The 15,422-nt window shown below is 32.1% G+C and overlaps 1 protein-coding gene across 12 annotated transcripts in view; it reads left to right on the plus strand.

Annotated features, from left to right (window-relative positions):
• LOC107223975 (phospholipid-transporting ATPase ID) overlaps positions 1 to 13,621 on the plus strand; it is a 129,022-nt gene extending 115,401 nt beyond the window's left edge. For 5 of the 12 annotated variants that reach the window (XM_046736012.1, XM_046736011.1, XM_046736014.1 and 2 more), the window contains 2 exons: positions 1,169 to 1,581; positions 11,642 to 13,619. In XM_046736012.1, the coding sequence (XP_046591968.1) occupies positions 1,169 to 1,581; positions 11,642 to 11,729 (501 nt within the window). In that variant the 3' untranslated portion in view covers positions 11,730 to 13,619. Of the gene's footprint in view, positions 1 to 1,168; positions 8,874 to 11,641 lie in introns of those variants that run through there. The other 7 variants (XM_046736005.1, XM_046736007.1, XM_015663865.2 and 4 more) reach the window with 3 other exon arrangements.
• The last annotated feature ends 1,801 nt before the right edge of the window (positions 13,622 to 15,422 follow it).

Genomic DNA, 15,422 nt, shown 5'->3' on the forward strand with positions numbered 1-15,422 from the left:
TTTTTGTAACAGCTCTGATAGATGTAAGAGAAATAAGTGAAACCCCAAAAACACTAACTTTCAAACTGGATGAAATACAGGGAGTAGGGAGTAAAAACTAGATGGACATTTTTTTATTTTTGAATGATAAGTGTTTTAACTTCATCTGGAAGTTATGAAGTATTTTGGAAAATTTGACGTGTTTATTCAACCAGACCTTTCTTTAAAATTCTACTAGAGGCGTGTCATGTTAATAGAAAAGAAAGAACGTTGAACTGGCTCAAGAAAAAAATTGGACACGTTTGACAAGCTTTCGGGCATTCTGAAAAAGTTTCGAATAAGACCTAAATCTATTAAAAAATTTTATTTTTAAACGTGAAGGTGAAGATTCAAAATCTGAATTTTGGATAATTACGTTTTTTTTTTTTAATATCGAGTTTTGAAGAAAAATTTATAGCAATTGGAAAAAACGATTGACACAACTGAATCTAGGTGGCCACTCTGTAGAGCCAAGAGGATGCAATAGTCACTATTTATGGGCCGCATTAAGTGTTACTTATTTTGACTATTATCAGAATCTACGCATCACTGATGTAAAAATATGGCAATCAGCGCAATTTGATATACAATGTTGATTACAAATATCCAAAAAACACTTTTGTTTCATGAAACAATGATAAGAAATGTATTCCTGTAATTGAATTACCACTTATTGCAATACTTTTATTCAGCATTGTATGTGGAATTGCGCTGATTGCGACACTTTCACATCAGTGTTGCGTATGCTTCAACAATAGAAAGAAAAAGTGACATTTTACTCAGCCAGTAAAGACTGACAAACTGTCATATATTTTAGGGGAAAAGAAATCAAGTGTAAAATGTCGAAAATCCTATGGTATTCGAATAGAAAAACTCAATGACTTTGGGGACAGAACCTTGAATTGAGATAGGAACTTAGGAGTTTGGCTATATTCTTTCAAATTTATTTTTTTTAATTACACACATTTCTTAGAATCACGCAGTCGCGAGACTTTTCCTCGAATTAGTTATAATTTATTGCGGCAACAAAAATGTGTACATGTCTTATGCGATACTGTAATGGAAAAGAAACTGTAAGACTTGAGATGAGCTAAACATTATGTACAAATTTTTTTTCCAAACTACCTAACAAGTGACATTATTATTCCAGGCGATGTCAGAAGCAACATTTTGGTTCACAACTGTGATAACGTGTATCATCCTGGTGATACCAGTGTTATCGTGGAGGTTTTTCTTCATCGATGTGAGGCCAACTCTTTCAGACAAGGTCAGACTGAAACAAAGATTAGCCCAATTGCGCTCGCGTCAAAGTCAGGACATTATGCGAACACCATCTACACGACGTACGCGAAGATCTCTACGATCCGGATACGCGTTTGCACATCAAGAAGGCTTTGGCCGTCTCATCACATCCGGGAAAATAATGCGGAAGCTGCCAAATAGCTCTGATTTCAGATTCGCTATGCCGTTTACGAATAACGTATCAAAACAAGTGAATGTCGCGACCACTTCACCCAAAGATAATTCATCTAGAAATTCGAATACCATAGACACTATCAATCTGTGAGTTAATTTTCTGTTTGTAATTGTCCAGTACTCTTTTTAGGCAATATTCAAGTATGTCTACACTTAGAAAAGTTTATTGAGGGGATTGTCAGATAATTTTCAAATTGGAACTACGTCTGCATTTGCATGGATACACATATAGTGCCAATTAGTGCTTGGAAACTTGACTCTGACAATTCCAAATTTATTCTTGTTTGAAGGTCATTTTTGATAAAATACTGTATAAACTCAAAAGGAATCGAAATATTATTATCGAGTATTTTTTCATTTAATCAAGTGTTCAAACATATGGGTATTTAACAGTATTTAACAAAAATTTATAAAGGAGATATTTCCCCCTAGGATAGGTGGGGGTTGATGGAGTAATTACACGAAGTTCATGACATTTTTGGTAGAGGATAATTTCTTTCAGTGGAAATATTATATCAAGTATAAACGTATCCATTTTTCGTAACAAACAATACGTTACGCGAAAACTAGAGATTTGTTCATATTTTTCAATCAGTGCACTTAATTTAACAAAACTAATTATTTTCGCATCATTTTGTACCGAACGGTATTTCAATCATATAGATATCAGTACAACGAGTAGAATTTTATACAGATTATTTTCACTAGGTTGATGTTAGTAAAATTAGCATAGCGAAATATGGAAAGAGAAAAAGTACTATTTTGCAACTTCAGAATTACTTTCAAGAAGGTAAGTTTTCAAAATACGAACATGTTTTGCTTTAGTTACGATTTTCCGACTTACAACCAATTCTTAAATTGTAAAATACCGATTTTTCCGGAAAATGTGTCGTTACATTAACGTTAAAAACTTCAACTTTATCAATTATCACCTGGGAGATTTACTTCTTACTTTTTTTTTTTTCCTGAAATGAAACTGTCAATTAGTAGCTGTAGCTTATTCCTTTGTTTTTTATTTTTCTTTCTTCTTGCCCTTCCACTGCGACAAATGAACTAAAACATGAGGTTGATTTTGTGCACACAGGATATTTGAGGAACCAATCAATCGATATGTGAGTTAGCAAATTTACTTCAAATTTTTCGTGCGTATCTGAGATAGTTTCAAACTAAAGATGCTATTTCTTGAAACTACATTGTTTTTCTCTCATGACAGAAATCGTTGACTATGATTTCTATAAGTTAGAAGGAAGTCTATACTAAAACATCTAAAAAGTTGTGTGCTATATTGGTAATCATTTTAAAGAATTTTCAAAAGTGGGAGATAATTTTTCTTCCTTTCTTTCAACGGATTTCAAGTAATTCAACTTATTGAAAGTCATATTGATGGGTGGCACAATTTTTATAACGCACACGAATTGTTAGCGAATAGTTATCGTTTTTTTTTTTTTTTTGTTTTTGTTTGAAGCATTACTTTTAAAGAGATCGTACATTCTTCCGTTTTGGATTGATTCTTTTCAAAATAACTATTACAGAAGGTGCAACCGCACTGGAATACAGTGGAAAATTGTTTTAAAAAAGTATTCTGAAAAAATCTTTTGCACTGAAATCTCATGCACAACAAACATTTCAAATGTAATCTTTGCATGAAGTTTTCGAAATATTTCTTTCTATGAATTTTGCGACAGAAAACTTTTTCTTTAAAATTTAGAACACCCGGTGTCATAGCCTACAAGTTGTAGGGAGGGATTCGTGATTTGTCAATTTTCAATAATAAAGTCGATTTCTAGTCATTCACAACCTAACTTCAGTGAAGTTTCTTACAATCAATCTACAGAGTGAATTGTTAACGACTGAATCGTCCATCATTTGTTACAATTTAGTGTGCATGCGTTACAATCCAAGAGCAGTTGCATGCCAGGACGACCAACGACAGGCGCATTAAATGTTAGCAGACAATGGACCATTCAGTCGTTACAAATTTTTTACATTCATTTAAAAATTTCGAGATAGGGGTATTTATAAGCCTAAAAAATATTGAAAACGAATAACAGTTGCAATCTGGAGAAGGTTTGAAAATTTCAATAAAAATATAATAATAACGATATAAAATATAACGATTCTTCAACTCATAAATCTGATAAGCCGGCCCAAACTGAAGGAATTTGTGTTACTCATTGGTTTTCTGGTGCTGAATGATATTAAATGTATCAACTTAGGGAAATACTGTAACTTTTAGAATAACTGGTACCGATGCTTTATATGATCTTATAAGATGCAAAGAGCATGTTGTTCAATGGGTATTAAATATCACAAACTTTAAGAATTGCCTGCACCCACTGCAATTACATGAGATCGGATTATAAACCTCTTTTCAATATTAATTCTATTATTATCTAATAGACAAGGTCTGAAAATTCGTAAAATTTCACGAAATTTCTACAAAATCCACACAACGTTTATCTATAATGTTTGAAATTAGTTCTACACGAATCATAAAACAATTTCATGAAGCGATTTCAAAGATATTAAATTGTTGACATTTCTTGTGAAGCTGATTTTATTGTGGTTCTTGCATTATAGTTTCTATTTCATTCATCTACACTTTGTTACTATACTGCTTGTTTGCTACTAAAATGTAGTAAAAAAAAATAATTTACTTTCATGTGATAATATTGATTTAACAATTATATTAACAATATTAATTTTAATTGAAATAAATCCATACTTGGCTTTCGAACGATTGATGATTTTGATTACGTATACTGAGCCACGCTATTTACAGTGTAGTATAATCACTAGGGTAGTCCTTATTTAGGGTTTTGACAAATTTTTTCCTGGCTGCTCGCCAAATTAACCTTGAATAATTCAAAAACAATTGTCTCATTTTCTCAGATTTTCATTTCAACTGTAACCCCTTCCGCCAACAGGTTGGGTACCTCCATTAAAAATACACATTTTCGAACACATTGTCAGTATATATTTTATTGTAAAAGTAATAGTGTTCCAAAAAATCTGTAACTACGAGGTTTTAGTGGGCATTAGTGCTAATATCTGAAAAACAATACACCTCATCCTATCAGGCAATCTAGACGTATTGCATTTCCTCTAAATAACAATAAAAAAACGTCAGATTTGAAGTAACTATCTGAAAAAATTAGGCAACTGTTTTTGAATTATTTCAAGTAGATTTGGGGGGTGGTGTGAAAAAAATTCGTCAACACCCTAAACAAGGACCACCCTAATGGTCACGTATACTATGTTTGCTTACATGGAGTACTTGTATCAAGATTGTTCTGCTAGTTGCTTGAAAAAAAAGTAAAGTACATTTGAATATTGATTATGAACTTTGCTGCACAGAACTGTAACATGTGTCTGGCTGAAATTTGGCGGGTATTGTCATCTCTGTAAAGTTTATTACAGCCATTTTCTTCACACTCTTAATATAATTACATCGAACATCGTGAAACTGATAGTTTTTATGACAGAGGCTATTAATGTTGACTAATCAGAGAATCGCTCATTCACACAAACAAAACTACAATTTTTCCTTTGTTGCCAAAACTTCTCTTACCTGAGTTTCACAATTTCGTCTGTATCTTGTTTGAATATTTGTGTTAGTATCATTACACAACAAGTCCGCTTCAGCATATGCATCTTCAAGTACCAATTTAATTACATTTACTCAACGTTATGCTAAGCAAATTTGCGCACAGTTCGTACGACCAATCTATTCTGTTGAAAGTTGAAGGTAACATTATCAATTACTTGGTCTCACTGCATACACGTGTTTCTTTGTAATATTACATCATATTAAGTTACTAGGATGGTGTATAAATATCCACATTATACCTCTGATTGTTGACTTCAATGATAGAATCCCATCCTGTGCTATCTACCTAATACTTAACTGCTATTGAAAGTTATACTATGTTTATATTTTGCTTATCTTTTGTACTTTATTTTTCCGTTCACACTATTTCATTTAATGTTTTTGCTATACCCTTGATGTTTGCGTTCTATTTATGTTTACCTTGCTTGAGTGTCTTTTTTACATTACTCTATTATATCTACCTGGATCTTATACCAATCAAATAATATGCATGCAACATAAACTACAAATCTGTAATATGTGGCTCAGTACTTTGTATTATTATTTTTGACAGCATATGAATAGCTTCTGTTATTTCATACGTTCCTTTTCTCAATTTGTGATATTGAATATCTTTATGAAAGTTAGATGAAGTTATTAGAAAATTCCAAAAAACTGTCTATCTACTGTAACGACCATATAAATCTGTTTTGTCAATAAGGACTGGACTTATTAGTATAAAACAATAAATGATATTTCATTACATCAGAGTGAAATATTCCACAAATTTTATTTAGACTTTTATCGAAAGCTATCGAGCATAGATAATGTACAGCATGGTTGAAACTGCACTAAAAAGAGTTCTGGATAAGCAATTTACAAAAGCAACGTAGAGCACGGTCAGTGATGTGAATTATTCTCAGTAATTGCTGTGAGAAATAAGTATTTTCTTTATTATACTTTTTTTAGTTTCGTTAATGTAGTGTTTCTATTTTCTGAGTTATTGAGAAAGGTCTGTAAAATATAGAACTATCAAGTTCTCACGATAATGTCGTAGGTTAATACAGTCAATTCTTACAACCAATGGCCATGTAACACTGTAATTTATATAAATAAATTTTTTTTGTCACATTTACTATATATTACACTGGGAACAAATGTCAAGACATTGCTTACTATATACACACGCGAATGTTGAGAAAGTTGAATTGGGAAACTGGGTAATAATGCATTTTTAGAATTTTCATTGATCACATTCGAATAGTCGATACTGAATAATTTCAATTCCTAGTGTAGAACATGGTGTTACATTTTCATTTCTGAACAATCTGTGTTAACCTGTGGTAATATCCCAATATGTATTATATATTTATACATCGTGGAAATGAATACTGTAAAGAATTATTACGTGAAATATTATTATTATTATTATTATTATTATTATTATTATTATTATTATTATATACGATTAATGGTAACTAGTTATATTGATAATTGCCTTTACAAAAAAAAAATTAATACAAAAAACAACTAATGATACCTGTACCATAGTATTGATTGTAAATATTTTAAAGAGATGTATTATATTATATTATATTAAATGTTAAGTATACATTTTTTAAAAGAAAGTAATATATAGGTAGATGAAATTCTACGATACGAAAAGTAGCTATATTATAATTGCGGATAATGTTTGCCTTGGACTGACTACCGGATATAATATAATAACGTAAATGTAGTAACAATAAAACGTATATGTATTTCTACTTTTAATAATACAAAAAAAAAAAAAAAGGAAAATGCTTAGGGAGAGATAGTCTGCATCAGGAAAGCGTATTCGCATTTCATACAATCAAATTATCATTTAACAATCCATAGCCAATCATTATTTCACTCATTGTGCCTGATTATGTAGTGACATATTATAAGTGAGGAGTTCTTGACAGTGGTTGTAGGAAGGTGGTTTTTCTCTAATGTAGCGGTCAATTATTTATCAAATTTTATTACGTTTCTAACGAAAAAACGGGCGGTCATTTTTGGATCTATAAAATTTTTAATTGTGTAGTAATCAGGGTATTTGTGTACACAAAAGTTTATTTTGTATGCTCTGTCTTTACGCATGAATAAATATTAACCTTGTTCTATCCTAATCGTGAATTTATACACTGCGTTTTTATGCTCTATTATTAACTAATTCATGAAAATATAGTTGGTGATTTTTAAATCAGTACGTTATTCTGACTCGTCCTCCTTAATTAGCCTTATTTCATCTTCGTGCTTGCCAAATGATATAATATATAACTATATTTTTACGAACTAATTAATAATATAGTGCATAAAAACGCAGTGCATAAATTCACGATTGAAATAATATGAATAAAAATATAATACACCGATAATTATATTTATGTTCAAGATAGAGCAAACGAAGCAAAACTTCGTATACACGAATAGCCTGATTGGTAGATAAGTAACTTAAATTCTTGTATATCTGAATATGACCGACCATCGCTGTAGTCGGAGCGTAATTAAATTTATTAAATTATCGACCACTTCATTAGAAAACAATAATTATAGTTATAGATTGGTGACTGATATGGAATTTGATCATATTTCAATTACTAATGCTATATATTACGCTTAGCGATCGTTTTCTACTTAAAATTTTTCGTAAACTTGATCGTTGAAATCTTCATAAAGGATTCAATTTTAACAATTGAGTTGGATATCAATTTGTATTCAGATTTAAAGCTTTTTTGCTCATATTTCGCCTCACCCACACCAAGGATATACTACATTTATAGTAAATATATTTAAATTGATAAACTTTGAAGTAACATTCAGAATGATCGGAAATCTATTAAAATTTATTGCATTTCTATTCAGTGGTTCGTCAATAACTAGAAATTGTGTTTTTTCTGCCAAACATTAACGATCATCACATTGTATTCAATAAAGGTTGTCACTGGTTCATTCAACACGCACACACGAAATATAATTCTAAAAGCCTCAGCAGGCTCATGACAGCTGCAGAGTCAATGTAATTATACGTGTCCCAAATTCGTTTGATCGTTCATTCTAAAAAAGTATAAATTTAACTCATTATCAACTTAGCAAAAGTGGAGGTTTATGCCATTTTTCTAGTATCTGTAGACTGAAGAATTGTCTATATTTTCTGGTTCAATACAGTTACCTAGCCAGAATTTATTAAAATAAAGCTCTTTACGTCCGATGTTGCAATACTATCTTTGTATGTATGTGTTGGAACATTCCTACAGAAATACAAAAAAGTTTGTTTGGTATTCTTCATCTTCACTTTGTAAATTTTCACATCGGTATCGAAGATCGTAATGAAAAGTTATAGATTATACGATGTGTCAGTCTGGAAGTTCTACCCTTCATATGCTATAAATTTTAGTCACAATGGGTATAATATATATATATATATATATGACTCTGATACCAACCATTTACCCTGTGTAAATAACTATTTGGCAACTGGTGAAAACAAAATTGTAAAATCTCACTAAAAGGTGCTCCACCGGACTGAAATTTATACAGTTCATGTAGTTTTTTTTATTTACTTCATCTTGATACCAATGAAAATCGACAGGGTGATCATTGAAATGGAAATTCTGAAAAATCTGGGAATTTCTAAGAATTTTCAAAGCCCAAAGTTCGGAAAGTGGCGAAGAATTTTAGTTTTGGTCATGGAAAAATTGTAAAAAAAAAAAAAAAAACATTAACAAAATAAAAAATAACACGTAGCAATGGTGGTAATGGCTTAACCGTGTGTGAATTAATGTTTTGGAGAAGCTGAATGTGCTTACTTTTAGTTCTTAAAAATCGTGGAAGACAAAAATAAATGGTAATATGTTAAAACCTTTGGAAACCTGAAATATCGGATATTTTCAGCATATTCCATGATTACACAAAATTATATCACAAACTACTAAATATCTATCAAAATGCCAATGTTTAAGGAAAAATTGGAGTTTGTTTTTAAGTCAATATGACAGATGTATAATTTATACATATAATGGTATCGTTTTTTTTGTATGAGAAGTCGGCTCATCAAAACGTGGAAAACTGCACAGCCTATATTTTTATTCTAATATGAATTGTATACATTTATTTTTTAATATAACTTGCTATAACAAATAGTATTTGAACATGTGATCTAATTAGTTGTATCACCAATACTGTATAATTTGTTTTTTCGAAGATGCTGGGCTGCTGCAAGGGACCATATTATGTATAGTTTGTTACGGTTTTGTTTTCAGTCACAATTAATAGAAATCATTTAAATATTGCTAAAATAGATAAATCTCACACTGTGGAAGGCTGTTTTTGATCAAGTACATGTTTTATGAATTCCTAAAAGATTTGTTACCCATGATTTTTCGTTATCGACTCAAAGACTTTGTGTTATAGTGTGCGTGAATGAAACAACCTTATAAATCTATCCAGCAAAATTGTATGGCTTGCAGCGGCTGATTTTGTATGTATAAAATACGGAAACGAGATAAATAATGTTAAAGATAACCGTTATTACTCGCATTTGTGTGTAATCACCAACGAGATGATAGTATTGAACTATTAGCTACATATATTACTTTAATAATGAAATTAAATCTCCGTCTACGAAAAGGAGAGAAAGCAAAATCGTTTCACTGCATACGTATACGGTAAGCAGCTATGTTATTGCCATTGTTTTGAAATATTTGGTTTAATAATCGCAGTATCGCTTCCGAGCCAGAAATGGCATATTATAATCAAAAATTGTAGCAATGGACAATATTCAGATTTTAAAACTTGTTCGTAATTGATTTTTGCACAAAAGTTGTTTCTAATCATAATTGAGACAAAGACTCAGATCTGAATAACTGATTATTTCAATTACATCAAAGTTTTTGATGTTACAATGTTATCTGATACCTGCAAACATTATTTGCGTTTAATTCATATACTAATGTCACTACTTTTTAGATTTTACAGATGATTGATCGATTTATTTAAATTTTTCTTTCTTTTTAGGTTTTCACATTCCATTATACATTTCATCTATCATTGGGGTGAATATACTTTGTGAAAAACTATTTTTATTTTTTAATTCTTATATTTGATTATTTTACCAGTATTCTCAGATTATGAATATTTATGTACCATGCTTTAAATATATCAAATATTTTTCACAGTGGAGCAGTGCAGTGGGAGTGTGCAAAGCAAAAATTAATATTGTCGAAATAAATAAATGTTCCTTATTCGCACGAGTATATAAGAAATAATAATAAAAATGAAAAAATTAATACAAATATGAATTACAATGAATTACACTTACATGTAAGAACACATATTATGTGCTACTACATATTGTACTAGATATGTATAACGTGTCTTTGTATATTGAGGATCATTTTGAGATGATGTTAAACTCCTATTTTACTGACTAGAATTACTTTCATTACGATATTTCGTAATTCCCGTAAATCATGACATAATAGTATATTTTCCAACACCTGTTTGGAAAGTGCGATTTTTGACGCCTATGGATCGTATACAAAGTGTCTCATTTTCGAATAGTGCAGGAAAACGATGTTAGCGCATGTGCACAATGAAAATTTGAGGCACTTGAGCTTTCTTCGACGCATGCGCACTTTCGAACAACTCATTTTCACGCACTGTGTGAACAGTGTCATGGAATGTAAGTTACCTAACCTCAGTCTTACGCGATGTCAGGGACACCTTTGCTGCTTCACAAATAAAACTTTCCTTCACATGTGTTTAGTTGAAAAATAGCGTGCGTCACACGTGCGGATGAACGGTATCTGACTTGAGTAATTTTAGCGATCGCCCTGGCTCATGCAGCGTTCAAACTATAGTACTCGTATTCGTATGAACACGGCAGTCACTCTTTGCAGTTTACACTGTAAACTTCACACTCGTGGGAAATCACCCACTTTTCGCACTTGTCACACAATGTTATCGATAAGCAACTCACGCTCAATGACATAGTGCGAAACGGTAAAATTGAGTTGTTTGAAAATGCGCGCGTCAATGACATTTTGCCGCACTGTTCTGAAATACGGCACTCTACGCACGCATCACAGGTTTCGAAAATCAAACTTTGAAGCAGGTGTCCAAAAAAATTTAGTTTTCTCCGCTTCACATCGTTTACATCAAGCAGAGTTGTGGAACTAATACTGCTTCTCCAGATTTGATCACCGTTATCATCGGACTAAAATGAAGTTACTTGCACATTTTTATCAAAATAAACTGCGGCTATTTTGACTTTGAACCCAAGTTCCATACCGCATAATGAATATCATGAAAAACAATGTTTTCTTCGAAAATGCCAACCTCAAATTGTCGGACATTATTTCATTTCAAACAGTTGTAATGAGAATATAATTTTTTTTATCAAATATTTTTTTCAAAAGTTGCAAAATAGTAATTTTTCTATGAACTTGTAATAGGAATGGGAATAAGAAACAAATATTATTCTCCAAACGGTAGCAATAGTTGGAACCGAGAGGTTGTTCACTCTTTATATTTCAGTGTTCATGCTGTGGAAACTTCAAGTGCAAGCAAAATAGCATCACCTTGCTTTGCGGTGTCATGTGTCATTAACTGCTTACTATTGTGAACAATTTGACACTGTATTCCAATCAAGTAGGTACGTATTTTCGGAAACCGTGTAATTCACCAATAGTAAACGATTATTGTACTATTGAATGGTACCTACGTAAAATATGAAAAACAAATTACAGGTTACATTTTTGGAAGGGACAGGAAATAGTCGAGCGTTAAAAAAACACATAGGTATATGTATAGGGAACGACTGTAGAAATAATCGATGTTCAATCAATGATGAAACGTTTTTCCGATTAATTGGCCCATTCGATTATTCTTTTTGTTTCGATTAATCGCACATCTATAAATTACGTATGGATACTGAATATGCTTAAAAATGTATCTGAATACGTACTAATTTTTATTCGCAAAAGGATTATTGTTATAATACTTATTGGTTCATAAAATTTCGCGAGACCACTTGAAGACATTCTTCTTCAACTCTATGCGTTCTTACGAAGGCTTCGATAACAGCCAATTATGGTCAGAATCTCAATCACCGCAGATGCACAGAGGATTCAGTGATCTTTCTTGCTCTCATGACATAGCCAAATGTCGGACCGTGTTCTCTCCATTTATATAATTTCTGTATTTAGTCGAATAAGAAGCACACCTCGGATCTCGAGTAATCGTCGTCAAGCTTTACGAAGACGCTGTATGTTTTATTATGCTATGGTTATACGTTATGTGTATGGGTTTATGCAATCTGTGTGTGAAATTTTTCAGTGCCAGTTCTGACCATTGTTTGAATGAATTGTAGCCATATTCATTATTTATGAGTAAGTTCAAGTTATTGCCACGAATAATACAGAGGGACTTTTTTCATCAACGCACTTTGTCTATTTCGTTTACGTAGTGATGAAAGTTGGAACCAGCGTAGAATGTTGTGTTGAGCATCATTGAGACATCGTATATCGCGATGTGAAGCGATCGCCCAAGACTGCCTGTCAACTGGATAGACGAACTGTAAACCCTAAATTTCGAACAATACAGTGTACTAAATATTTAAAATTAACGTTCAAAAAAACGTTCAAAACATTCTTGCTCTCAGTCGGATTTCAGTAGTGAAACGAATAATTGAAGAGATTGAAACTCAAATTATTAATTTTAGTATTTCATAAAAGTGATCACAAATAGTACGTCTACCCATCTACCGTGCAATAGAAATTCTAGTAATGGTCTACAATATAGGTATAATTAAATGTGCATGAAAATGATTTGCTCCAAAAAGCAAGATATTGGTGCTTTTCACGCAAATATCGCGATCGCACTGATACTTGCAGCCTTGGAGTGTACCATTTTGTAACTTACTCGTGAAAATATTTTGACCTGCCGCTTTTATTCTCGAAACCCACAACTAACCAGATACAGAAATTTCTCCGGGTTGCTGAGGCTACCTAAATTTGAGGAAGGATGCTAGATTTCCGAAAACCTTTCATTTTCAACGTAACATTAATCGTTGGCGATACGTGGAAAAAAATTACTTTTGGATTTAATACAAATCTGCCAAAATGAGGGGCGGCTGTAATTTTCCGTTAAAGTTACAATAATGTTCTGTTAAATTTGAGTTACTGCAGAAATGCTCCGAGTTTCTATACCGACAATCCAATTTACCACGGAGAAAAGTTGCAGCTGAGCTACAAAAATTGCCGTAACATCAACAACGAAGGCAAGCCGGACCTAAAAATACCATAGGTATGTAACAGTAATTAAAGTAAAACTTCTTTAGCGGGGGAATTTTGGGAAATGGCATGTTTTGAAACGTTCTGCTGTGAATCGCGATGTTATGAAACCCCCAAATGACTCCTATCATCGGTCTTTCCTCTGTGCCCGAACACAAAAAGTTATTTAATATTTCAAATAAAAACCGGAAATTGCTATATTTAGGGAGCTGGCTGCCATTTTGGTAAATGTTTGTTCGTCTTTCATATCGATAGGTATTAAAGTTCAGATCAATACAAATCGATTTGGTCGAGTTAATTAATGTCTAATGTCTAAAATGTCTAAAAATTAAAACAAAAATGTAAAAAAAAAGCTCTACTAAATGATTTGTTCGTCGTTCTAGTTGTGTCCATTCGATTCAATAGGACTACCCGAATACAAAAAAAAGTTGGCAGACATTTTGGTCACTGATTTTGAGGTGTACCATTTTTTGAAGTTCACGCAGAATCAAGGGAAAGTGGGTAGTACGGCTATTTATTGTTGGTATTAATAGTTTTAGTATTATTATATTGTTCAGTCTTTTTTATTGGATCCAATTAAAAAAATGAAAAAAAGACAGTTTATTACAACGTTAGAAGACGCAAATAAATTTGAGGATGTATGTCATTGATCGTCCCAGTCAAAAATTGTATACGATCAGACTTTTCGTACTTTGTTACGTAATAAAAATCTGAAAAAATTCAACAACATTCGGCATGCTATGAACAACAATCATCAATAATAATATATTGGTGAATCTTGGTGAGCGGTCATTGAAATATACAACGTATATTTTCGTTAACGTTTCGGCCCGGATATGGGCCCTCCTCAGAACGATTAATTTTTTTATTTGACTGTCAAGAACATAAATTTTCCAGTAAGACATAAATTACTATGGATGTAATACTATTGGAAGTTATTATCTATTGTAGATTAGTGAGAACATATCGTATATCTGTTATGATTAAAAAGTAATAGAACTTAAAGAGTAATTTACCTTTTATAAGAAAGAGGATTAAGACGCTGGTCAGAATCATAAAATATCAATTGGAGAGCGATGGTTCTTCAAATAGGATGACAATGGACATTGGCGTCTTCTCCAATTGTTAAAAGTGTAGGTGTATAAGATTTGAAAGTTGGTAATTAAAATAACTATATATATTCACAGTGTATAAGTCAAAATATTAAAAGGGTTAAAGAAAGGGTTTATGATAGTTAAAATATTTAAAACGATGTCGAAACAATGGTAATGGTAACGTTATATCCCTATTCTCCATGTCTGAACAATTTTGTTAAACAGTTTGAGTCAATTGGTAAACGACAACTGCTGGGAAAATCAAATATGACCCAGAGTGAAGGCGAACAAGTATAAACAATTGTGAAAACAAGTAACCTGGTGACATCAAAATTATGTACATATTTAAGGTTAAACAAAGTGTGATATGTGGGCGGTAATCAGCGGTTTGTAAATATTGCTGAGATATTCGACATCTTGTCTAAGATTAACGGAATTTGGATGTCCTACAATATTGCACATTTCTAATTGTAACCGTTTATAGTAATTGGGTTCTTCACAAAGGATGTTTGCATTGTCATCGTTGAAAGAATGTTCTTTGTTGATCACATGTTTACTTAGTGCAGTATGTCGATCCTCATTATCTTGTACATTACGTTGATGTTCTTTGAGTCTAGTATCTAGATGGCGGCCAGTTTGTCCAATATAAACTTGATCGCAATCGTTGCAGGGTATTTTATAAACAACGTTGGATCGTTTGCCCATAGGGACCCCATCTTTTCCCGAATCAAAGACAAATTGCAAATGTTTTGAGTTTTTTCCTACAAACTTGACATTGTGTTTGGTAAATAACCCATTCAACGACTCAAAGAGACCCGATACATATGGGATGGGGATAAATGTAGTGGCTAGTCTGTTGTTGTCATCTGCGGAAGCAATGACCGCTCACCAAGATTCACCAATATATTATCTACGAGGTCGAGAATTTTT

Source organism: Neodiprion lecontei, chromosome 3, assembly GCF_021901455.1.
Source record: "Neodiprion lecontei isolate iyNeoLeco1 chromosome 3, iyNeoLeco1.1, whole genome shotgun sequence".
Taxonomy (NCBI): Eukaryota; Metazoa; Arthropoda; class Insecta; order Hymenoptera; family Diprionidae; genus Neodiprion; species Neodiprion lecontei.